The 27,231-nt window shown below is 41.2% G+C and overlaps 1 protein-coding gene across 1 annotated transcript in view; it reads right to left on the bottom strand.

The window, feature by feature from the left end:
- Window positions 1-211: 211 nt before the first annotated feature.
- Window positions 212-27,231, bottom strand: part of IL1RAPL2 (interleukin 1 receptor accessory protein like 2) — a gene marked incomplete at both ends in the record, with an annotated part of 321,698 nt that continues 294,678 nt past the window's right edge. Inside the window, 5 exons of the mRNA XM_084212886.1 lie at window positions 212-909; window positions 9,248-9,418; window positions 13,001-13,144; window positions 18,281-18,426; window positions 24,521-24,650. Of these exons, the coding sequence (XP_084069012.1) occupies window positions 212-909; window positions 9,248-9,418; window positions 13,001-13,144; window positions 18,281-18,426; window positions 24,521-24,650 (1,289 nt within the window). The remainder of the gene's footprint in view (window positions 910-9,247; window positions 9,419-13,000; window positions 13,145-18,280; window positions 18,427-24,520; window positions 24,651-27,231) is intronic.

The following is a 27,231-nucleotide window of genomic DNA, read 5'->3' as shown; positions in this document are numbered from 1 at the left end:
ACACTAAAAGACAGGAAGGACATTACCGAGTTACAAAAGAATGCCCCCTTCGTCAATAATTTGTAAACGTAAACAAAACAGTTCAAGTAGAAAAGCAAACAAGTGTGCTGTTGCTTTGAATAGGTTTTCTCACCCCGTGTGGGTAGGGCAAAGTTCTTTACAGGCGTCTCTTCATGGTGGCCATGAAGCATCTCCAAAGAGCCCTGACGTTCTACCAGATATCACTGGTGAAGCTGAGCTCCTTGGCCGACAAAGGGAGCAAGGGGCTGTTCCTGTGGAACTCCTGGGGGTCCTTGACGGCGTTGTTGAGAGGTAGCTGTCCGTTGAGGAGCGTCAGGGGGATGTTACAGTACGTGTGGTGGTTGCTGATGGAGGCCAGGGGCAGCGTGGCCGCCGACGCGTCGCACTCGTAGCCGCGGCAGCAGTGCCTGGTGCGCGCCGAGCCTGCCTGCGGGAAACCGCCCAGACCCGCCCGCGACTCCGCCGGCGCGGCAGAGGTGCCCGTGACGGCAAGAGAGGGCACAGTCTGGAGGTCTCCAAAGAGGCCCTGCTCTGCAGAATCCAGCACCTGATGCCGAGACACCACCTCCTTTTTCTTCCCTGGCATTTCAAAGACTAGGCGCTTCCAAAACTTAGAATTCAGTTTGCTGCTTTTTGGTCCTTTCCACTTGACCACTGAGAGAAGTTTGATGGTGTGCTTTAATGATTCCACTTCGTGATAATTCACCTTCCCTTTTAATTCAGTACACTCAATCAAAATAACTTTGATTTCTCCACTGACTAGCATGTTATGGAGTCTGTTTTCCATCTCAAAAATACTCCATCCTCTCCTGAGAACATAGTCTGGAGTTAACACGATAATGAGTCTTCTGCTTTGCTCAACACATCTTGTGAGATCTTCAATGTAGGCTACAAATTATAGAAAGAGAGAAAGAGTAAAGAATAAAGAAGTCTATTGGATTAAAACATCAGGCTTGCAATCAAGTATAACAAAATCCTGCATTTTACTGATCCACACCATTTAAAATAATGGGCATTTTAATATACTCCAACAAAAATAGGATTGTGTATCACAAAATATTTCTACTAATGACATAGGATTTACACATAGGAAAGTCCTCAATAACACCCTCCATCCTTTCCTATTTTCCTCTGTTCATTGCAGCAGGATGACATTTACATAACACCCTTGCTGTGTAGGTGCATTAGTGAATAAAAACCACACAGTTCACTTAGTGAAAAAATATAGGTTGAAATCAATGCAATGTTTGTGTCAATTCTAACATTAACATTGGTTATGATTAACACTGTGCTGAGGGAACCAGCTGAAGTTCCCGTGTTCCAGATGCAAAGACATGAGGTGCTGAGGGGTGTATGAACCATAACTTGCAAAAGCTCAAAACGAAATGAACCCTCATCACATGCAGAACTTGTGCTATTGCATAGAAGCATCATGGTAGCTTTTTCTTCTTTAGGGATTGACCACAAAAGCATAAGAACATTCTTTGTGGCTCAGCGGTCTGTTTTAATATCACAAACCTGTGCTTCTATGTACCCCAAGGTATTAACAGAGACTTCACAAGTGACAGGAACAAATGGAAAATTTAAACATATTGGAAGTATTTATTTGTTGAGACATCAGTGACAAAGAAAATAGTAGAATTCTTTTATTCATGCATGCCAAGGAGTTGCAAATGATCAGTGTAAGCAGAAATGCCAGCCCCATCAGCAGCTCCATGATGCCAGTTTACTGAACTTTAAATATTTGTGAAGTTAGACTTTGATCCCTGAGTTTCACTTATCCCAGGGATGCTAAGGAAGAGAAGCCAAATACACTGGTCTGACATGGAACAGGATGGGAAAGAGATCTACTTACAAACCTGATCAAAAACCCATTTAAATGAACAGACTTCATTCAACAAACTTCAATGGGTTTTAGGTCAAGACCAGAAAAATGAAATCCCTTGAACAAAACCACTAAGGGCAGAAAATGTTCATTGGTTGCACAGCATTACAACTGCAAGCTTTGAGACAGGATATCTGTGTTTTTTAAACTACACAAACCTCTTGACCATGCTACTGGGAATGTGCTGCCTGACCACAGAGGAGAAGCACGTGTTAGAAATGAAGACTTGGACACAAGAGCTGCACAGAACAGATCTTTACTCAGCACAGGGCAGGACCTCTCTTACAAATCCGCCCTCTAGCAAGAACAATAATTACAAATAACATCATTAATCAACATCTGTTACTGCAAGACTCATTTTATAGTCCCAGGCACCATACCACAGCATGCTTATTCACACCACTTCCAGTAAAGTAAATTGCTACAAAATAGGCCAACAGGAACATTCTAAAATAGCTTATTTTCATGAGACTGAAGGCATAGTTAGCATCAAATCTGCCTTTACCAATGTTTTATTTCACCACTTAGCAGCAAGAAGAATTTCTTTCACAAATGGAAAAAAGAGGCAATTGCAAACATCCCACAGACACACAAAAATTTAAGACATATACATTACAAATGTCTATGCAACAATCCTGACTTTTAGTTAATGGTTTATGACTTTTTAATCATGCAGCATTTACAGTTGTTTTTGTTTCTTGTTTCTTGAAATACTTTATGAGGAACCCCCCCATTGTTCTGTGTAAAATAGTTACTCATTAATGAAAAAAAAATTCAACATTAAAATCCATGGGAGAGGCAGTGGAGCGGGGAGAGAATCAGCAACAATGAGAAAATGATAAGCAGAACTGGTGAAACAAAACTTAAGGAAAGGTAGAAATGTTCAATACAATGGAAAGATATTATCCCAATGTATCAACAGCTCAGACTCTTCATTTTCTTCCTTTCTTTCTGCTCCCAAAAAGAAAGAATTTAGGTGGGAAGCTTCATCATTAGAGGTTGAATCTGCAAGATACAGTAAAACAACAAACTATCATGCATCTTTCCTGAGACATATTCATCCCTCCTCCAAACACTCAGAACACTGCTATGCACAAGACAATTCCCTGCAGGACACCATATGTCCAGGGTAGTGCTGAGCATGGCCATGCATATCCAAATGCATCCAATTGAGAAAAAACATAAACCAACAAAACAAACAAAAAAACCACTCCACTTTCATCTCTTCAAATATCCAGCACCAATCATTTCAGTAGTGACACCCCAGCAATAATCCATCACACCATAGCAATCAGAGAGTTGTCAGCCTTTGCCTTGGGCAAACAGGATGGAAAGAAGATGGGAGAAATTTCCTGTTTTCTTAGGTGGACATTTCTCTCCTCTGTGCTTCTCATGTCTCTTTTGGATGCCCACCTTACTTACTGGGTATTGCTACATGTCAGAGCTCTGTCCTCAGCTGAGTAATGAACGCCTTCACAAACGGTCTTGAGGTGATCCCTCAAATTCCACGTTTGGAGCTGGTCACTGGTGGACATGGCCAATGAACAGGGGACTTGTTGATGCACTGAGGGTAAAGTACACTGAGTTCAAGAAACTGGAACCCCAAACTTCCATCCATCTGGTCCAGAAGTACTCAGTACTCCCACTAACTCCAGCCTGGGACTACTATTGAAGGCAGGTGACAATTTTCCTGGAGCCGGTGGCTCCACTGGGTGCACTCTACAATATGTCAAATTTGTACCAATTGAACATTTCTGTGAAGAAAAGCATGGGGAGACAGATTCCTGTCCCTGGAATTTCCAGCTTTATTTTTCCCAGTGGCACCAATCTGACTGCATAAAGCTCTGAGTTGCTAAATCATCTGCTCTCCTTTTACTTTAGAATTGGAGACTTCCCAAAGTCCTGCAGGTTCAGTTGTCTGTCTCAAGTGTTCACTCCATTAGAAGATACCAAATCCAAGGAATCTATATTGCAATGTGGGATGGAGAAAGGGTTGCTTTCACCTTTCCAGCGAGTGAAGAAATTATTGTCAGGCAATGGCTCAGTTTCATTTGCAAGAAAAAAACGGAATAGGGACTTCAGGAACAATGTCACCAACTAGTATCAACTGTAAAGCTCCAGAGCAACGTATTTCCACCAGATAAATATAATTTCACAGTAACTTTGCTTTTGCTGCAGGAGGTGCCAACTTCAATGATATTTCATTGTAAGGGGAGGAAAAAACATTGTCTTGACGAAGCCAGTATGCAATTATTCACTTTTAAGTCCCAGGGATTGTATTTTATCATAAATTAGAATGTATAACTAAGACGTCAGTGTTAGATCAAACCCACTTTCTTAACTCAAAAAACACATTTTAAATTTTGACTGTTTTTCCCCCTCCTTGAAACACCGTTTTGCAGTATGGTACAAAACTCTTCTCAAAATGTTAGCAATTCCCATAGGTAAAAAAAAAAAAAAAAAAAAAAATTACATTGTGAGTGGCTCTATCAGTAACTTGCATCGTGTTCAATGCAATACCCAAGGAGGAATGGACAGCAAGACGTGTTATACCCAAACCCAAACATTGTTTTAGTCTTGCCAGAAAATGACAAGTAAATTTGTCTTGACAGCAAGTATGTGCTCACCAAACACTGTCTACATGTAACAATTCTCTGAACTGGAGTTTGAAGCACTGAAGAAGATAATTTCAAGAAATGCATCCCATTTGCAATTAAATAATGTGTAACAGCCTATGGAATCCTTAATGAGCTACATTAACCACAGGCTGGAAGGAAACCTAATATGCAAGCAGACTAGGAGCAAGGAAATTAATGAACACTATGGGCATAGAGTTGCTTACACAAAGAAATGACTGACTAACCAGATTCAGATGACTTGCAGGAGTTGAGGGAGAAGGAAAAAAACACTAGAAATCATATAAAATCCTATGGATATTTTTGGAAAATATAGTTTGCAGCACTATGAGAACCAAAGCGTGTCTACCATCAAACCCATGCTGGTTGGTTCCTGGCACTCTGAAAATAACCAGTCTTTCTGTGTTTGGCAGTGTGACCATCACTTGAGAAAGTTATTTATAGGAGAGTAATTCAGTCCTGGCTTCCTAGCTGAATAGTTCCCAAACCCTGAGTCTGATTACTTTATTATATCTTTTCCTATTTATTAAATGTATTTTGCTTCTCTTAGCTTGGACCAGAACAGCTGAAACACAAAGCAGAGTAATGGCCTCTTCCCAGAGAGAGCCCCATCCCAGGATGAGCTGAGGGGCAGCTGATGACATTAACATAAAGAAACAAATAATGCAGATTAGTGGACTATAGGACAGGCAGCCCTTCTGCCTTTTGTTCATGAGCTGGCATCCGTGTGTATCTGTGCTACCTTCATCCACGCCTGACATTAAAAGTCAGATTCACACAGAGCAGACAACGAGGGACTCCTGAAAGGAGTTTGTGGAGCTGGATACCAAAGAAATGGTATCCTGTACTTAACAAAGGCTCCTTGGGAACCCCAGACACATGGTCCAACCAGGTTTTCTTCATGCAGGAGCCCAGGAAGCTGGAATTTCCCAGGCAAAAACCACACAGATGGGCAGACAAAACTACCAAGTGACAGAACTACAATTCTGACTGTTGTGTGCTTCTTATCACATGACGTAGACACTCTCCCCTTGTACTGAGAACTTCCCATTTTTCAAGTAAACAAATATTTTTATTCCATCACCATTCTTTTCACTGCCTAATCTTCATACCCTGGGCTGAGCTGGAGTGAATTGTTGGTGTTTTTTCAATCCTGTCAAGACCAAATGCACATATGCTTAGAGAACACCTAGCTGATGCCCTATTAGATATTTATTGCTGGTATTAGAAATCTAACTTGACAATTTTTACCTCTTCACTTTAAGGTTTAAAAATAATTTGCAGAAACCACAGAGAAAAGTACCTTCCTCTGATGTAGTCCTGATTTTAGAAGAGTGAAGTGCAAACAGATATTTATCACTGCAGACATCATCCTTGGCATGACAAAAGGTGAAAACAACTCACCCTGTTAAACCCCCGCCAACTACTCAATCTCCTCAGGTCTCCTAACCCTGATTTAGAAAATCTTACAGAGCTTGAATGTTTGTTGTGGGAAAGGGTTTGTAAAAAGAGCCCTGAAAATGAATAGGGTGAAAATAATGAGAACTGCTCAGGAATTCAGTAAGAAGTGCAAGTGCATCTCAGGGATCCCAGTCTCCTCATGCAGGGTCACTTTCCAATTACACCTAATTACACCTGGCAGGGAGGTGTGTGTGCTGTCAGCTTTGACAGAATGAAGAACACTCATTCTGCTAAGACCAAAGAGTATTCTTTAAGAAAGAATAGCTGCTACAGTACTTCCCATAACATGCAACTCAGTTCCTGGGTTACAAACTCGGTCTCCATTGCCATATCTCCCTGCTGGGTCACCAGTCTTGCCTCCCACAGCTGTGTGGGATTCTGTTCCATCTTGAGCTCAGGGAGTTGGATCCATCCATGCTGCTCTCAGGTAGCACCAAGAGTCATCACAAAGGTCCCTGCTGGCCATGTGTGACGGGCATTGCTGAGCCCATTGGCAACCTTCATGGTGCTTCTCCCTCCCACTGGGACAAAATCTGGGATAAAATTTGTATCCCAGCACCTACTGCAAAACATGACTCAGCCCCATCTGACCTGAACCCTGGGATCTGCTTCCCAATGGTGAAGAGGTGGCCTCAGTCCCCACAGCCAGCACGTCTGTCCTCCTGGGGACAGCAGCAGTTCATGGACATCCCTGAACCAGAGCTGAAAGCAGAGCTTGGACATGTCCCAGCCACAGCACATCTGGCTGTTATCTCTCCCTCTGCTGCACAGGGACATGCAGAGCCCATCACAGCTTTCCCCCAGAGGTTAGCAATGAGCCAGCTGGACAAAAACACAATCAAACTTGTCCCTGAATTTTCCCCAAGTCAGCTTTTTAGGCTGTTTGCAGAACTGCGCAAGAAAATTAATGAAATAGTATTTGACAAATCTATTTTTTGCCTGCTCTCAAATGCAGGGAGCAGCTGTAGGAGCTGCTGCATGCCAAGAAGGAAGCGAATGGTGCACACCCTCCCGTGGCAGCTCCTCACAACTGCAGGGATTGCAGGAAGCACCAGCTGTACGCAGCTCCTGGCTGCACTGCTGGGGCGACACACGCCAAGGTACACAGGATACAGAAGGACACACATCAGAGCAGAGAGTGGGAAACGATTACATTGATGAAAGTAATTTACCCTGAAAGATGAGGAAGTGAAACATGTGAGAAGAGATATTTCCTAAAATAAAACGATAGCTGCGATCAACCCCCCATTTTTCTACAGAAATCTACCCTGGACAAATATATATTTTGTCACATCTGCCACTTTTTGAGACAGACACTCCAAACCATGCTCTGAAGTTTCTAGCCGGCCCATTCCACATCACAGTGCCTCCACTAAGCACTGCAGGTCCTCGAGAGAGTGGTGTGTGTTTACTGCAGGGCACACGGAGAGCTCACAAATGAGAGAGTGGTGTGTATTTACTGCAGGGCACACGGAGAGCTCACAAATGCAGGAGGCTGTCTTCCCTCTTTGCCCATCCCCTCTCACCCTCCCTCTAGCCCCTCGTGAAATAAAGTGCTTTCCCCCATATCTTTTTCAAAGCTAAAGCATGCAAATCACACTCATTTCAGCTCCACATTTTATTCTGCCTTGTCATTATGTCTGATTAGGCGTTCTTGAAGCTCCATGTATTAGAATCAGGCCTTTTCATAACACTGAAGAAGTGAGTTGGAGAGGAAAGAAGAAGGATTAAATCTGTGAATGTTCATAAATGAGAACTGACATTTTCAGGTACCCTACATTTTCAGGAGAGGTTTAATGAATACCCAAAGTGATGGCAAGTATTTGCTGAGTGCCTTGCTGACAAAAATAGACAAAAATAAAATACCATGCTGACTGGAACAACAATTGGAAAAAAGAATCTCATTTCAGATTAATCTGTGCTTCAGCATAGTTATTACTGAAGAGTTAACTTTAAATGTCTTAGTTCACTTGCAGAATTGCTATGTTCCAACAATTCTGTGGTTTTTACCACAGAAAGAGGTATTTTCTCTTAATAATATCTAAAAATTTGATATAATTTGTTGTACTGTAAGAAATAGGAAAGCTATGAGCCAAGTCCCCTTTCTGTAATTTCTCACTATGGGAGAAAAACTTACACCTTGCTGGGGCAAAAAGAAAAAGTGAATCAGCTGTAAACTAAGAGCTGAAAATGCTTGTGACAAATTCAAGCCTCCTGCACAGGTTTTTCATGATCCCTGGTGAGGCTCTGACTCCTCTTTCCCAGTGCTCAAGGGTTCAGAGCTCTGTTTCCAGTGCTCTCAAAGGTCAGAGAAGAAACAGGCTCTGACTCCTGGGTCAGGCACTGGCACTTGGCACGGCGAGGCAGCAGCTCCAAGTCTTTTGGCAGGCAGGTTGTAATGCAGCTATGCTCGAGCTATTCCATGTTTGGAGACATCTGCTCCACTACAGCCATTGCTTTGTTCTCTTGTTCATATTTCCTACACAGTAGCACATACAGAGACAAGTTCATGATCTCTTCTATTGTTTTTATGAAAGTGATTTGGAAATGGAATTTGTAAAAAAAAAAAAAAAAAAAAAAAAGGTGATTTTTCACAAGGGTAGCACTTCAAATAAATGTGATATTAAAGCAAACATACTGTGCATTCAAAATTCATCAACACAATGGATATGATTTGTGGTCTTTTTGATTTGCTCAAAAATGAGTCTGGTAGAAGAAATGCCATAACTACCACTAGGAAAGCATTGACCTTCAGTAGAGACATCCAAAGGTGCTGCTGAATCTTATGAGACTCCCAAGTTAAAGAAAAACCCAAAAGACAACAGAAAAGATGACTTTTACTAGTAAAGCTGCTGTAGAGAAAACAACTAATCACTGAAAAAAAAAATCCCATTTGCAATCATGTAACAGAGATGATAAAATCCTTTTAGAAAGTTCCCTGCTTAGTTACCTGTGTTTGATGTAGACATTTTGGACTTGGTATTGTTTGCAGCCTTCCCTGCAGGAAGGTCCAGCTCCTGCCCCCACTGAAATCAATGGCAAATTGATTTAAGTGGAAATTCCCTCTGATTTTAGTGGTGCAGGAACAAGCTCTAACAGAGAATTCAGGATTTGCAGTTCTGAGGAAACTTTTCCAATCTTTGCAACCACTTCCCAAGGATTTCCATATCTGGTACTCATTACACAGTCCAGGCCTTTGTGACACATCAGGCAGAAATTAAACTGAAAGGTCAGAAATACTTACTTCCACTAGGGATCAGGTCCCTGTCTGGAATGAAGAGCTTATATCCATAGTGCTTTTCTAGAACATCTGGCAGAATTTCAAGTGCAAACTGCTCCTCTTCATTATTATCACGATCTAACGCATCAGGGTCCACTTTGGTGTATGAAAGATAAGCATCATATTCTTTGTTGTCTGTAAGAAAACAAATCATGTTCAGCCTGCTGCTTGCAAGAGCACTATAAGGAACACAGGAGAGTACTGGGAAATTGTATTATTCCTTGAAAACACCAAGCATTGCCCAACAAAATGGGGACTTTTCACAGGAACAGATAGTCTGGCTTCCAGGCAGAAATGTCATGAATCCTTTCAGTTTTCTTCTCTATGCTGAGCAGTAACTCTGCTCCATGTGGTCAGACATGTGCCACAGCTGAAAACATAATGGGCAGAATTTTCATACAAATGCTGAAGTGGAAACTTTTATTTTAAGCCTTTACATATTTGCAATGCAATTCTTTCAACTTCTATTCCTCAAGAGTTCTAGGAGTATGTTAAAGTTTTCAGCTCGGAAAAATTTTGAGCCTGGAAAGTTTTGAACAAAGAAAATTTCCTTCCATAAGTAATTGGGAGAAAAGACATGGCTTAATTCAGAAAAATACTGACTATTCAGAAAATAATGCCAAATACAAACAGTTCAAAGCATTTTTCTTTTTTCAGAAAATCCCATCATTTTAAAAATCAATATCATCATTTTGGATCACAGTCCACTTGATCCACAAGATTGGAAATACTTGGGTATCACATTATAAGAGAGACAAATAACTTCTATAAAGGGCAGCATTCCTTCTCCTTCTCATCTTCCTCCTCCTGCCCAGCATTGGGGCTTGTCTCCAGCTCTGCTTCTGAAACATGGAGCTAAGAGCTCATGAGTGTGCCAGGAACAGAACAGAAGTGGTGCCACCACAGAGCTGGGGACCCATGCTGGGATCAGACTGTCTTAGTGACATTTGTCTTTGTGTTCCTCTGCAGTAATGGAAAACAGTATATTGAAAAACTCAACCTTCAGCAATTCAGCCTCTAGGGAAGAGCCCAGCTGCCATTATTTACAGAAAATGAAAAATCAAATAGTTAATGTTGTGAGAAGAAAACTGCATGAATGGAGGGTTTCTGAGTACCAATTATCTGTAAAGAAGAGTGCACATGAAAGATAATTAAAGCCGTTAAAATTCCTCAATATATTCTGATAAAAAGAACAAATACCTAATCATAATAACATACATCTCTTGATGACCTTGAACTGATGGTTACTTATAATTCCTGACGCACAGCCAGACCCATGAGGGTCAGAGCTGTACTCAAAGCATGTGAATAATCACATATTTGTAAAAGGCAATTTGCCTAGTGTCACCATGGCTGTAGGGGACGATGGAAGATGTCCACCTGGCTTGCTGACATTCCTCTGAAGTCAACAGGCCAGCCAGGTGGCCTATCCAAAACCTGCCTCCCTGTCCATAAGGAAGCTTGCCAAAACCTTTAAAGAGATGCCAGTGATGCTGGAGGCAGCATCCCTGCAGAGTCAGGGAGCTGCAGAGCCCTGACATCCCGGGTGCAGAGCATCCCTGAGCCTGTCCCTGCAGGGACACTGCTGCCCTGCCCAGGCACCTCAGCCCACAGTGCCAGCCAGCAGGATGCTGACAGAACCAGCTCCCTCGGGCTGCTGGCAGCTCCTGCAGTGGTGGTACAGCTCCCCAGCCTCTGCTGGCTGCCCACAAGCTCCGTGCACCAGGGCAGAGAGGAAGGAGCTGCCCACACTCGCCCAGCGCTGGCTCTGGGGGTGCTGGGAGCAGCACTGTTTAGAGCCATTTCCTAAATGCATCCTTTAATCCTCAGTGTCATTTTGTCTAAAAGCAATGCTACACACAACACAGGAAGTGAGTGTGTCCAACACTGCTTACGTGGGGTATTTTTAGAAATAGGAATAAAGCAGATCTGTTGAGTTCCAAATCTTGCTTTATAAAAAAATACACATACAAGTGGAAAATGACCCTGTGATTGCATCCATACAGCTGAGTGCTTATGGGAGCTCTGTATGCTCCCACTACTGCCTGCATGAGAAAAAACAAACATCCCCATATATGCTTTGACTTCTGTAACATTCTGCCTCCATCTTTCATCCTGCAGGATCAGAACGAGACACAAAGCTGTGAAAGATCTACAACTAGGCACTGGAAAAATACAAGGTTGTTTTCAAAATTTATAGGCACACAAAAGCCCCTATGTACTCATGGGGCTTCCTCTAAACCACCAGAAAATAATATTGTTTCATAGATTAAAAAGTGATTGAATCAAGGATGTTATATGAGTAAAAATGCAGCAGTATCACGCTGAAAACAGAGGATAAACAAATTGAAGCAGGCTGGAAGAAGTTACCACTTTTGGTTGGTGTGAAGCAGGGATATTATGTTGATATAATCCTAAGGTGTTTCAGGAAAAGTACTTCTCAAACCACATAATCTCACCCTTCCCTGTGTCCTAGGTTCCAGTATAAATATTGTGCAGTATTTTAGAGTATGGAAAAAGCATAATTTTATTTTTTTTCCCAGTCATACATGAGGATTGAGAAAGAGCAAATTTCCTGATCTCTATTCCTGCTATTTATCACAGAACCACAAAGTATTCTGAGCTGGAAGGGACCCACAAGGATGACCCTTCCTCTTTCTCAAATCCCCTAGATGTCATGCCATACATTCTCCAAGACTCCTATGGATTTCATCATAGGGGAACCTTTTCACACCATATCTACCCATTGTGAAACAGAAACATTTATTACAGTTGCAACAGGTCTATGCAACTGCACATTGCTTTGGCACTATGGAAAATGTGTTCCCTGCTCTCTTTTCAAATCCATCAGAGATTCTGGATGTACCATTCCAGAGCCTATGCAACTGCTAAGTGCTGCAGTGGGCTGTGGCAAGCACCTGTACTTGAATACTGCACTTTCTCTCTTTAGCAGATACTACTTAGATGCATATTAATAGCATATTAATTATAAAATAAGTGTTAAGAACATAGTAATAGGATTTAAAGACTGGGATTTAGTTTACAGGGCTTACTCCAGCTTCATAGGAGAAGGAATGTTCTATATTCAGAATTAAAGCTTCAATTTAAAAATACAAGCTTAGCTTTAGGCACCAAACAGAATATACCCTAGTGAGAGGGAAGGTGGTGGAAGAAAAATGGAAAACAGTCTAGTTTATTCCTAAAGATACACCTCAGGCAAGCTGCACGTTCCCACCAAGTTGTTTACAGCCTCCCAGTGAGCTGAGGTAACCAGTTAGCCTCATAACAATCACCTCTCACTGGTCAGAGGAGGTCACTGGGAGCCTGGTGGCAATTCAATGAAAATGCTTCATGGGGAACACCTGGTGAAAGGCTGCCCAGACAGACAGTGCTGATCTCAGGAGAAGGGACGCTGGGCACATGTGGCACTGGACACATGAAGGTGAAGAGCTCACAAATGACATGTGAGCCTCTGTAGCAGACTCAGGAATGATTCTCCTGGCTCCCTTTTGCTCATGGCAGAGCCCAGTGACATTTCTGTGGAAAGACTCATTGATCTCAGGGGGCTTTGGGAGAAAGTCTTAGGGCTTTACACTGTTGGATGCTTAGTAGTTTAAACTAACAGCAGGTGTCTTTTAGGATTCATTTCAATCTCACCACTTTGGGTCTCTGAAATATTTTCATTGCATATATTGAGTTTCCTGTGCAACTGCTTACCATCAGCTGCTTCATCTCCTCCAAAGTTCTGTCTGTAGAACAGCATTAACTCTATATTGTAGCACTTATAGATGGTCACGAGCAAAATAAGCAGAAGAAGGATGGCTCCCAGTCCTCCAGCAAGTTCTATTTTGTAGATCAAATCTAAAATTAGCAAGGAAAGGCAAAAAGGTTATGATCTTTCCAAGCTATATTTTCTCTTATCCACCATACAATTCCACATAAAATTGTACAGCTTCCAATTACAACCACCATAACATTAAAAATGCCTAATAATTTTGTCCATTGCCTATTAATTCATTTTACTCATTTACTCCATCTACTGCTCATCTGAAATAACCATCTGAAATTCAGAATGCATTTCAGGCTACACATGTAAATCTCCTACACAAGAACTATGCAGTGATTTTACATAGAGAAGTAACCAACTTTTCATGAGCTGGTGGAGTCTGAAAATTCTGCACTGGCAGAGTGCATCAAATGCTGTATGCAGCATGTGAGGACACATTGGGCAGGACCTGGTCCCTTCCCCTCCTAATTAGATGGCTTTGGTTTTCTATTCGTGAAGCCTGTGGATGTGATGATGTGAGCTGCCAAGCCAGGGCTTCAGCAGGAAGCCCAAGATAACACAAGAAGCCAGGAGCACACATCAGGCTGCAAAGAACCACTTTGTTTGTCATGGCTGCTAACAGAGAGAGTTCTCACATATTTGTAGAGATCACATTATAATTTAATGGGACCTAGTGTTAGCCAAAATTTCCTACTCAGATGCTTTTGTTAGGAAACATCACAAGAACTCAAAGAACTTCACAAATGCATCCAGACACAATGATCCATCTTTTACAGCTGGGGAAACAGGCTTAGAAAAGAGAAGCAGCACATTCAAGGTCATTCAGCAAACCAATGACAAAATGGGATAAAACTCTTGGATACCAGTCCAGAGCTCCATCTGATGCAAGAGACTAACTTGAACAGCATTGCTCTTTATCCTGAAATGTCCTCTGAAAGTAATATTGTTCCTAACACCACCTGGCATATTACTTGGCCATAAAAGACAGAGGATGACAATTTGACTCTCACAGCCTGTATTGGTTCAGATAAGACGTCATGAAGATATTTGCTGCCGTGACAAACACACTGAGAAGTTGCCAAACTCACACAGCCAGGACAGTTCTTGTGATCTTTATGCTTCTAAAACTTAGGTCAGAAAAAATTGCTCATATGTCATATGTGTCACTTTCAAGATAAAAAGCAAATTAGCTGCATATCTTTGGGGGTTATTTTTGCCTCACCATGCCTTCTATTTCAATAATTAACATCAGATGTCAAGCTATTCCCAGTTTACAGTATCTCTGATGTCTGTCTGGCAAGAAGTCATGGACTAATAGATGGAAAAAGTCTATTATAATAGCTATTTAATCTCTCTGAGAACACAGGGAATTCATGGGACTTTTACTACACCGCATGATAAAGCCTGCATCCTCTGGGGGATAAATCCAGGCAAATGGAGAACAGAGTTGGTTAAAACCACTTTTGAGGGGATTTTATTTTTTTAAATTGTACTGAATCTTTTTTGCTACGGAGATGATGGCAAAACTGTCAGCTTGGAAGGAAAGAAAATGCTGAGCCTTGCAGCCCTCTTGCAGCTCTCCTTCAGGAGCACAGAGTTGTGCCCACTTTGGTGGGGGGAATAGCAGGGTATTAAACAAACCCACAAGATCCAGCTCGAAAGGCAAAACTGATCAGCTTTTTGCATGTCCAGTATTTGTCCTTCTGCCCCATGAACTCTCCTAGAGTATGGACATAAGGACTCTAGGAGAGTCCTTATGGGAAAAGGGGCTTTCTTTATGGGAAAAGCTGAGGCTTTTGAGGACTCCTTATTTCCATTCCAAAGTGGAGGCAATGAGAAAAACCCAGGATGTTCCATTTTCTTGCCTGCTATACTTAGCCTTGGCATCTGATTCATTCCTTCCTCAAGTGGTCCTCACTGAGGTAAATAAGGAAGCACCATATCCAACACTAGAAAAGAAGTTGAATCTGGTCTCTGTGCTATAAGAGTGAATGAAAAATAGAAAATAATAATATTGATAGTTTCTAATATAAAATAATGTAGAAGGACCTTGCCACAACATATTACACATATTTCAGAGGATCATGGTCTTTAAAATAGCAAAAGTCTCATAAATACCCAATAAGTGAGAGACAACTACATTTCAGAAGTTCCTCATAATTTTGTGATGTATCAGCATCAAACCCACCCCCCCTAAAATTAGTGCCTTGCATGTCTTAATTAAAGGCAGCCTCCTTTAAAAAAATAATGAGGAAAAGTCATCATAATATTTACTTTTATCTCAATTCGCTGCTTCCAGCCACTAAAAGAATGGTCTGACTTTATTCTGCGGTTTCTGACAAGTTATTTATCTTCCAGAACAGTTATATTATAGACTATGTAGACTTCAGACTCTAAATACTGGAGTGTTTTCAAACCCTTTGAAGGGAATCCTGAACTGTTCCCACAACTAAGGGACAACTGGGTGTATATTGCATTTCCATGTTATTTGAGCACCAAATATGCTAGGACAGCATGGAGAAAAAAAAATTAAAATAAAAGCAAACCAAACCCAGGATAGTCCAGAACTTATTTCTGAACTGCCTGAAAGCAAGTTACAATGTGGTCTTGAATTAAGTCAGTAAAGAAGAATGTGACAGCAGCTAGTTGTGTTCAGGTCTTAGGAGCATGTCTGACTCTGCCTTTGCATTGGTAGATGTGGGTTTGAAATTTGATTTGGTTCTTTTTCAGGTGAAAACCCCAAACAATAAAAATAATCCTAAATGACAGAACATGCTCTGGGGCTACACTAGAGCTGTGCAAAAAGCCACTCCTGTATTCTCCTGAAGGTTAGAGGGACTGTACCACAGCAAAAGACTTAAATATATTTTCCCTCAAACATTTGAACAGCTAATTTTTCTTTTTTTTTTCAAAGCAAATTATATGCTAAAAATAACTATCTGATGTCAAAACAAGAACTCTAGAAAACCTTATATGACATCTAGAATTTAGATTTTGGTTTTCTTCCTGGTTTTAATCCAAGCCAGAAAAAAAATAAAACAGTACAGAGGGGAGGTCTGAAGACAAAACAGAGCTACAAGTGCCTCCTGTCAAACATGGATAATGCAGCTCTTAACAGGTAAGACTTTGGAGGGAGGGGGATTTCTCTGACTGAGAGATCTGTGCTGCAGCAAATTGCAATAGAAACCCCTTCCCTGACACACACAAAGGAAGCTGGTCAACAGCTTTCTGCAAGTCCTGCCCTAAATCTTCTCCCAGCTCAGTAAATACAGTAGTATTTCCTGACTCATTAATATCTACAGTAAAATCTAAGCTGGAGAAAGGATAAGAAGCAATTAAATCAAGTTGCAGAAAGAAAAAGTTTGGTCAAGTATTTGTGAGAACTTAATAAATAACAAAGGACAATAGGACAGGCAGTCAAAGGACACAGTAAAATACAGTGGTTATTTTAAATGACACTTTAATAGCCTGAAAATCAACTACTGAGAGTGCCTGAGGGGAATATAAGTTTTCTACAGCCACAGTGCAGAGAGAAATGAAATAGTAGCTGCAAAGTGATCTTTTCCACCTCCAAATTTTGTATTCAGCAGTGCTTCCATAATTCCAGCAGAGCTCTGAAATATCTGCATTTTTTTGTTATAAATAAACCGAGCTTGTTATTCTACCATAGGCACACAGCGGAACATTCACCAGTGCCAGCAGAGATATACTTACCATCAGTTGTATGTTTATGAGGCTCAGTGGAAGGAAAGGTAGAGGGCTTTTTGCACTAGACACTAATCCTTCATCATGATGACCAGATTCCTTAATTAAAGCTGTCAGTTTAGATCACAGAATTGTAGAATTGTTTTGGTTGGAAAACACCTCCCAGATGATTGAGTCCAGCCATTAAGCCAGCCCTGCTGAGCCCACCACCAAACCATGCCCATGGGGGCCACATCTACATGGCTTTCAAATCCCTTCAGGGATGGTGACTCCAGCATCCCCAGATCCTTTGCTATCCGGCAGTTTTCCAGCCCCTCTGCCCCAGCCTGGAGCTTGTTGTGACCCAAGAGCAGGACCAAGCACTTGGCCTTGTGGAACCTCACACAGCTGGCCTCAGGCCATGGATCCAGCCAGTCCAGATCCCTCTGCAGAGCCCTCCTGTACAGAAGTTTGTAGTAGATAGTAGAGTGATCTGCTAGATCAACATTCCTTTATTCCAACTTTGCTGCAGTGAAAGCACACAAAGGACTGGAGCTGCCCTTTCAGGTTTGCCTCATGAAAACAATTCTTCTTCTCCTGTTTTGGCAAAATAATTTACATCCAAGAATGATGGCAGAGGTCTGGATAGTGTATCAACTCTTTAGTCAATCTCCTGTGCAGATGCTCTGTGGTTTCACATAACAGCTTTGGGTGGAACCTCCCTTTGCTTTCCCAACAATTACTATCTTACAGCTTTTGTGTTTCCTAATACACTGTATCTCAGAGAGATCAGCATCCAATCTAAATGTCAGCCCACTCAGGAATAGGAGAGCTGATTGAACAAACAACAGAAATGCCATGAGATACTGTTACATTCCCTCCATAGTGACTCTTTCAAACACAGAGCACAGCAGCACTTTTACATTTGGCACATCCCAATCCCAGCGGTTTCCTTGCTGCTATAGGTAATTTGTCAGTAGTGCTGTTCTCCATTCAGGAACAGTATCAAGCAAGACAACCATGATGGGGTAACTCTCCATGTATTTGTAGCTCCCACTGCATGTTCTCATCCTTGATGCAGTTAGAAATCAAAATGCATGGAGACAGCTCAAAGTTTTCAATTTAAAACACAAAGCCAGGAAGTGGAGAAACATGAGAGCATCTGACCTCACTGCCAGGGCACCTGTTCTAAGAAATATAAGTTTTAACTGGCCTAGTTAGTCAGTTCTGGGTCAAATTTATAGGTTGTTTAGTTCAAAATACTTCCCCTGATTATTGGTGCCTTATGGGTGGGTGACTGTATTCCAGGCAAGTGCATCACCTGCAAGGCCAGTTTCCTAGACACTGAAGAACAATCCATGACTTTTCCCCCCACAAATGGTAAACTGAAGCTGTACACAAGCACACTTCAGCTCCAAGCAGGTACACAGGAGTCCAGCCTGGCTCAGAGAGGTCAGCAGGACCTCTGGTTGATGAGCTGCTGCTGAGGCAGGTGAGGTCCCAGATAACTGGAAAGGCAGAATTACCTTTTTTGCGCAGAAGAACGCTGGCGTGTTTCCGTCCGTTTCTGTTCTCCACGTGACACGTGTAGTTAGCCAGGTCTGCCTCCTCTACAGCATCAAAGATCAACGTCAACTCAACTTCTTTTTCCCCAAGATGTTCTCTGAGGAGTCTGGAAGGAAGGATGCAGCCTTTGCTTTAACTGAATTAATATGGATGGCAGATTCCCAAAAGCACTATGATTTCTCAGCACAAGACAGTGTTCCTTGGCCTCCTTCACTCCTGGAGAAGGACTTTAAAGGAGACTCATGTTGCCTGAAAGAGGCTTCACAGAGACATTTTCTATGACCATCAGCAGGCTTTTTCTCCTGCCATGTCTAGTGAGGAGCTGAACCAAGTGCAGGAAGAGTGGCCATGAGCACAGTGGTTATGTGTGGCTTCTTTCTTGGCTCCATCAGAATTACATGCTAAAAACAATGCTTCTTTTAAAAGAAGTGACAAATATCCATTTTTCAGAAGCAAAATGTGCTACTAAGCCATCAGCGAACAAATTACAGGGCAATTTAAAGGCTGGGTATTGTGATACATTTTAATTTAGTGTGGAAAACCAACAAAAGGAGCTGTGCTACTCTGTGGAATTTTCCTCTATTTTCTGGGGCTAGATCCTGACTTTTAAGGGGAACAGTGTCAAGAGTAAGAGCTCTCTCCTCTTTTGAGAGGAAAGAGGAGACGTGCAAAATCCCCACAAATGGAATAAAAGTTCTAGCAGACTTTCAGGCCAGAGGTACAGCCTTTTCATGTCATTGTTCTCATGTGAACATTAAAAAGAATGCAAAGTAAATGCACGTTTTCTGCTGCTGACATTAAGCCTAAAAATGCAATACCTTATTCTCTCAAAAGGCTTATCACTTGCTCAAGAAAAAGTTGCTGCCCCTTTGAACAGGAAAATGTAACGTCAAGTAAAATCCACCAGATAAATTTGATCCTGTTTGTGTAATGCTGCACAAGAAGGTAAACAGAAAATGTGGGGTGCCCTCCCAGTCACCTGTGAACTCACCACTGAATGTGGTACTTCAGTGAGTCTGTTCTCTGAGAAGACTGCACAGCACTGTGAGGTAAAGGTAGAAATAAAACCCAGAAACACCAAAAAAGAAATATTTCCTCCTGAGACCGAAAGGAGGGAAGTGGATGGGAAGTAACGAACCAGGAGTTCTGCCTGCTCTGGATGGAAACTGCTGCTGGAGACACTCACATCTGTCAGCAATGGCAAACCCCAAACTTCTCTTTTATAAAGCAAAGGCATTGTGTGCGCACATTTCCTTATGTACGTGATTTCACACGACATCCATGGAACTCCAAACACATTGAAAACAAATCAAAAGAGAAGTATGAGGGCATTGCACCAGACAATCAAAAATGCAAGCCTGACTGCAACAAACACATCTCTGCAGTAACTCAGAAGAGGCACTGGAGCATCCACAACAATTCAGCCTCTTTCACTGTGGCAGCATAACTTGCAAAAAAGCAAGTGGAAAAACAACATTAGTTTAAAAACAGGAGGTGTGTGTATGTGTGTTGAATTTGGAAACTTGGATTGCATCTTTCTTTTTTTTTTCCCAAATTAATTCTCATTGATTATGCTTTTTTGTTTGTTTGGTTGGGTTTTTTTGTTTTGTTTGGTTTTTTTTTTATTCTGGTCCAGAGTCCAAGTGGTAAAATAATGGAAGAAAGGTTGAATTTGCACAATTTCTGGCCACAAAAAAAACCTCCTCAGAAAGCCTGGTCTGTTTGCATACTCAGCCTAAATCACTGGGAGTGACATAAATCAATTCTCATTTACCTATTATTCTGCTCTATCTATATAAAGACTCAGGAAAGACACTCTGCTGGTAAATAGAATGCCCAACAACGTTTGGCCTACCAATCATTCTGCAAGGAACAGTATGATCACTAACAGAGAAGATATCTGGGAAACTATTCTGGAGCATTCTGCAAATGTTCAGATTTTTTTGTTTACTGTAATCAAGATATTTTACACAGAAAAAAATGGAGACACATTACAGTTAAGATAAAAGAGACTGCTAGTTTTATCTATATCTAAACTACTTGTATGTAAGATAAAATAACTGACCCTTAACCTAAATTTTAATAATACATAATCAGCTAAAGAGGAGCTTTCAAAAAAAGAAAAGAATATCCAATACATTTGGACTGACAATTTTTTTTCTACATATCTTCTAACAGCAATTTTTAGCAAGGGAAATCTATAGAGTGGGATCTATCATGAAAATGCTGACAAACATTTAAGCATTATGCCGGCAGCAAAGTGTAGAAAGCCCTTAGTGGTGTTAAACCTTTAATTCCTGCTTTTTCATTTTTCTTCTTTTTTCTTTTAACATTACTCTACACTTACATTATTGCCACAGAAATGCACAGCTGGTCACCTGCATTTTTTAAATACACATGCAGCCCTTAATTAATTGCATTGATTAACTGCTGTTGTTGGTTCAGAGAACACAGAGCACAATACAAAATCAACAAGTAAGACTTTAAAGGTACAACAGCATTTGGAGCACATCCAGAAGATGAAGCTCTGTCCCTGTCTGAGGTGGGGGAAGCTTTACCAGCATCACTGTCAACACATGCCAGCTCCCACAAGTTGAGAAAACAATAACTCACTCTTTCTGGGTTGCTGAACAAACTGTAAGAGTAATTACAACATTTAATGCCTAGCTAAATCAATGGTGCTTGACAACTCACAACAAACAGGTTGGAAAGAGAGAAATAAAAGGTGGGTGATGTAAAAACAACACTCAGTGCCTTCTTTTTCTTCAGGCTGAAGCATTTTATTTGATCTGAAACAAAACATTTTGTCTAGTGAATAATATTCAGGTAAGAATATGAATTTTAAAAAGGAAGTGTCATTACAGAATAAAGAAGGTTTCTTTGAAAATTATGCAATGGCTTGGATTTTTCAAATCCTTGGTCATATTTTCCTAGTGCTTGTGTGCATAAGTTGAATCTGAATTTAAACAGTTTTATTTGAGACCATATGTTCCCAACATTTTCAGTCTTTGTATGACCACGGATAACAAGGCCATAAGAAAGCTTCACTTGGGTCTCTCTGCAAGACAGAGGCATTATGTGCAAACCTTTACTAACCTGCATGAGAGTTGGGATTAGCAAAAATGAAACTTTCATTCTTTATAAAACTGGGGATCTCGACTGTGAACAGTTATGAAGTTCCCTAACAACAGGCTGCAGATGAAAGGAAAGTTCTGTGTGTACACAAGCACCTCTCCAAAGCAAAGTCATTCAACTGGCAGCATGGCAGTGACCTTCCCTCCTGCTTTCCTGTATTGTGTTTCTTCTTCTCTGCCCTGAATTTGTCTACTTGAGTAGTGTAAGCTTTTCAGGAGAGAGCTGTTGCTTCCATACTTCTCTGCCAAGCACCCAGAACACCAGCTATGGGAGTTGTGCCTCTTGCCCACAGCACCCCATTCTAACAGGAAACAACATCCTCATCTTGTCTGGGCATTTCATAACCATTTGCTGGCTTCTGTGGGTGACAAATCAATCAGAAGAAATAAGGCTGCCACTCAAAATGCCTCCCTTCACCTCTTTTCACGCCTCTGGGATGAGTTAAACTCTTTCTACTTTAAAAATGGACAAGAGAGACAAAACAAGGACAAACATACATTACAAGATGAGCATGACAACTATTCTGCAGCGTCACCTGTTGAAGAACAACCAAAAACAAAAAAGTAACTCATAGGTGGCTGAGGGAGCAAAATTTATGTCTGAAAATACTCTGCCATGGCAGAGAGCTGGTGTTGAAATTTGCTGTGGGCTGCTTGGGTAATTAGGTACAACTGACAACTCTGCAGACATGCTTAAAGACTCTGATTCCTTCTTTAATAACTCTGGTTCAATTTACATGACATTTTTATTACTGCTGTGAAAAACCCACCCGGCAAGCAAAGACTTTTCCTCCTTCCTCCCACGCATGTGTAACAGCTGGGGATCTTAATTCAAGGGAATACAAGGGGGCAGATCACACAGGGTGGCATTGCCTCCAAGTCCTGCAATGCTGAGTTACTTTTCATCATGAAGCTTTGTAAAAAGGTCTAACAAATACTGAGAAGCCCAGAGTGACACAAATATTACTCTTGGTGAAGTGTGCTTACCAAAACCCAGTTCCACGGAGTGGATTTGAACAGGAATGCTCAGGTTACATGCATCCTTATTTTAGGGCTTTCATGACAGCACAGTGAGTGTTACCCCTGCACACTGGGGATGGGTGGTTTGTGTTCCCACACATTTGCAAACCTGAGCTCTCATCATACACAGAAAATCCAGCAACACAATGGATGGGCACAGCCCAAGGTAAGGAGAACACCACCAATTCAGAGTGCTACTAAATTTGTGAACTAATTCAAGATAGGGGATGCAGAGTTGAAATGCACCAAAGGAACAGCCCATGGAGTATCTTGTTCTGGTTGTAAGGATTCTGTAATACTATTAGCTTCTCAAAATGAAATGTCTTTGTAACACTATAGAGAAGCAAACTGATTAAGAAGACATCTAACCAGCAAGTTCACCATGGCTCATCACATTTGAAACACACATGACAATTTTTAAATACATCAATAAACATATCTGGGTGGAAGATGTGGGCTGCCTCAGGGCAGTGACAGAATAATTAGTGCTGCTTAGTTCCCCTGAAGCAGCATACCTGTAATGGAACACAAAACCAAGAGCTGTTATGGGCAAAAAATCATTTGCAAAAAGTTCCCACTTCAGTTGCCATAGCTACTTCTAAATAAAAAAGGGATGGACTGGGGCACTGGTGGTAATGATGCAGTGTGTTTTGGAAAAGGCTGTTTCAAATGCTGGCAGTGATCACAAGAGATTAGGGAGGTGATAAGTAGCTCTGCTGAAGAGAAGATTCAATGAATTGTGCAGGGTCTGTAAACTGAGTCAAAGCACTTTAGTGGAATGAGAAAAGCAACTTGTCAGAAATTAGTTTGAAACATGAATGTGCAATGAGATGGCACAACAAAGGACAAGTAACAGCCTTTTCAAACTCAGTTTCATTAATAAATGTACATAAAGGAAAATTTTTGAACTGTGCTAAAGCTGAAGCACTCTTTAAATACAAACCTGTAATTGTCCTGATGCAGGGGAAGAACATGACCAAAGTCACTCTGTTCATATATATACACACCAGAGAGAACACAATGCCAATAAGTGCTGATTACTTACAATGGCAGAAGTTTCCAATAATTGCGTTTTGTGGTCAGAAGCACAAAAGAGGATTGTGCAATGGCAATATAAGATAAATTTAATCTGTGTGCAATTAAGTATATCTTAACAACTCGTGGCTAAGTGGCTGAACTTCACATTATTGATCAAGTAATAAAGCAAAGGGACCTCTCTCCTCTTGGTCTCCAAAATCACCTTTACAAGAAACAAAAAACTCAGTCACAAGATTAAAAAATGTGCACTGGAAAGTGAAAAGACCTTGGCTTTCTTTATAATCCATATTCAGGGTATCATAACCTATATTCATTGTATCTATTGGAGCTGGGAGCACCTTGCCCACAGTATAACCATAACTTAGTCTTTGCTCAAAGAACAATAATCAGGTACTTATTAAGGAGGAGAGTAAGGTGCAAATTCCATGGAAGTTCATGGGGATGCAAGTGTGTTTTCTTTACAACTTACATCAAGTGAAAACCAGCACCTGGGAAAAAGCCAAGACCAAGCTGGATATTGAACACAGCCACTCCTTCCTCCCCCTTATGTGTTAGGCTTGGAGGAACAAATGCTGATTCTTGAAGGCTCAGGTTAAGGCACATGGAGAGCTGGATCACACACACACAAAACACATTCAGGAGAAGAGAAAAAGTGTGGTGGATGTGACAGGAGACCATTTGTCTTCAAGATTAACAGTGGTGCTGGAATGGATGTCATCTTGCCAAGGCAGGTCCCGCAGGATGGGGACAGCACCAATCCCACACAGGACTAAAATCAAACCCCGGATCGCTCAGGAGATGCTTCAGCTTCCAACCATCCGGGGAATTTGGGAACAGATTTTCAGGCACAAGTTACTCTGCCTTTAGGGAGCAACTCACACAACCCTGGCTCCAACTCATCCATCACTCTTTGGACAGAAAATGATTTCCACTTCAATTAAAATCTTCCCAGCTCAAGAGGCATGTGGGACATACAGTATTTTTAATAGTAAATAATTCAAAAAGTACCTGACTTCGCCTTCTCTAATGTGACCTTCTAATTCTTCTATGAATTTTTCCCCTTTCATCCAGTAGATCATGGGGCCTGATTCTCCACTGAATCCAAAGAAAGCTTTGCAGGCCACAGTCAGTGGATTTCCTGAGGACAAAAGGAAGAGAGAAGATTAGAGACTTTGTCATAGCTACTAGTGAGAAAATTATTGTAAGAAATATCAACACCTCAGATAAACCTCCTTACAAAAAACTGGAGGAGGAAAAAAAAAGAATAACTATAAACCATGGGAAAAAGAGTGATGCTGATTTGCATCTACAGGAAATAAGTGTAAAATGAAATTCTGAGGCTATCCATAATTTAATTTTTTCTGAGAAAAATAGTACATGAACAATGAGAAGGTATGGAACTGGTGGCAATATAAGGTGACACCAGACTGGTTGTTAAAAAGAAAGAGGTGACTTCCCTGTCAGACTCCCTGGATCTCTACCAGGTTTAGAAATTTGTCCCTAAAAGGCAGGTAAATCACTGAATGACTGCTCCTTATTCACCCATAAAAAGACAGAGAAATAATTCCTTCATTGGTGAGCTGCTCAGAGAGCTTTTAAAGATTCCCAAGAAATACATGATGCCAGTCAGCCCAACACTGATGTTACTGTCAACAGGCTTTTGGCTAAAGGACCAAACTTTAAAGCCTTATTCAAGCACTAGAGTAAAGAATTCTTCCTTTCACCTCTGCAAAGATACTTCTAAAAAAAAAAAAAAAAAAGAAAAAGAAAACTTGGAAATTATTCAAATTTCTTTTCTCTTCAAAAATTCTGCATTTAACTGGGTTTTTGTCTGGCTACAGTTTTAACTGTTCTAGGTAGCTCAGGACTGTGCTTATGCTGCCAGGACAGATGATTATCTTCCTGCAGAAAACAACAAAAAAGAAAAAGAAAAGAAAAAAGAAAACAAACCCACAAAAAGAAACAAACAAAAAACCCCAAGAAAACCTCCAGCAAGTGAGGAAATTTGGAAGAACCATTCCCTTGGTATGCACATACAGCTGCTGCACCCACCTTTCTTTGCCTATTTTACTTCACATAGGTGCTCCAGGTTATGGAGCAGGTGTAGAATCAGCAGTTTAGCTGGGAGAACAGACCTCATTTAATGTCAGTGGAGACTCCTGCTGAATCTTTTAGGGCTTTGAGCAAGCATGGAATTTTACTGTATTTGAAAGAAGTATTTTACTATGTCAGGTATTCTCCATGTTAGCAGGAGACTCTCTTGGCTGAAATAGAACAGGCCTACATTTTTCCAGGGGGGGTTGATCATTTGGAGCACACCACTTGGTTGAGAATGGGCTAATGGTTTCCCATGATGGACTTACTGTGCCTTAATCATTCACCTCTTATCTGCCCAGGAGTGATAACTGGCTGTGTGCACACTCAGAGCATATCAGAGCTCAGAGCTAAAGTGCCTTTGCTTAAACCCCCACAGAGCTGAGTCAACTACTTGCACTTGTCTATCTATTATTTCAGTGCCCAATTTAAGACATGTCTAAAGAGTCTGATTAGTCAGGAAACACAGCACTCCCAGCCACGGAAAATCAGCCGCCTTTAAATTGTCTCCAAGTCAAGATCCAAAATTACAACTCCTTTGAAACATTAGGATACAGCAAGAAAAGATTTAAAGGCTGCACTCGAGTCTCTGTTTTTCAAATAGCAAGAGACAAAAATGGAAAATGTTTATCCTGAAAATGTTTTCCAGACTCTTTCATTATCTCCATATTCAAGATGAACTCTGGCACCACAGCTGGCCCCTGAGCAGTGGAGATGCTGGCAGATTACACAACTAGAGCAGACACACGAGAGAGGAGAAGGGTGGATATTCACTCATCTGCACATCCCACAGCACTGACAGCCACCAGAGAAAGTTCCAACTCCAGTAACTAACAAAGAGTCAGAAACACTTCTAGGCAGACATTTAATTCTCCTACAAGCTCACCCAACCCTGTGAGGGGCTGTGTGTCCTCCATGGGTGGAGGGGACAACTGGAGCCTCTGGCTGTATCCACCTCACCTTTTCCCAACAGGCTGAATGCCTGCATGGTGTGAGGTCTTTTTGTGCTGCTTGCCTTGGAGTCACGATGCACATCTTTTTAAATACCACTTGGTGATTCCTAGCATGTGGCTGCTCAGTCCATGCTTGATATTAATGGAAAAAGACATTGTAGCAAAAGACATTGTGAAAAAGAAAAGAGATAGACGAGGCCTATCAGCATTGACAGTATTTGCCCTTTTCCTGGCACACCATGCTGGACATTAAGTGTTAGAGGCAAATTATCTTACAGAATGTACTTTTCCTCAAACCAGCAGATGTTTACCTAAAAAACAAGCCCTGAGAAATGAAAATATTCCAAAGAGAGTCTAAGATTTCTATACATGCAGAGTAAATACCCTGAGGTAATAATGTCTGGTTTGAAGAAATATGAAGTTTTCCACACAGATAGGAAAACTTAAAAACCCCAGCTGTTGGTAGAAGCTTCTGTAATAAACAAACCCAATATAAAGCATCAGGAACCTTTACCATGACAACCTGCATGCTCTGAATGTGCCTGGGCAGATCTATTTCGCAGCTTTGGCACTAGGGAAACTAGAAAAATAAACTAATACCATGGACAGGAAAATCTGGAATGAGTTTGTATTCCCAGCAACACCTGAAAAACCCCTTAGTTCATCTCATCT

The sequence above is a fragment of the Fringilla coelebs genome (genome assembly GCF_963513975.1).
Source record: "Fringilla coelebs genome assembly, chromosome: 11".
NCBI lineage: Eukaryota > Metazoa > Chordata > Aves > Passeriformes > Fringillidae > Fringilla > Fringilla coelebs.
This window is presented reverse-complemented; position numbering and strand designations above follow the sequence as displayed.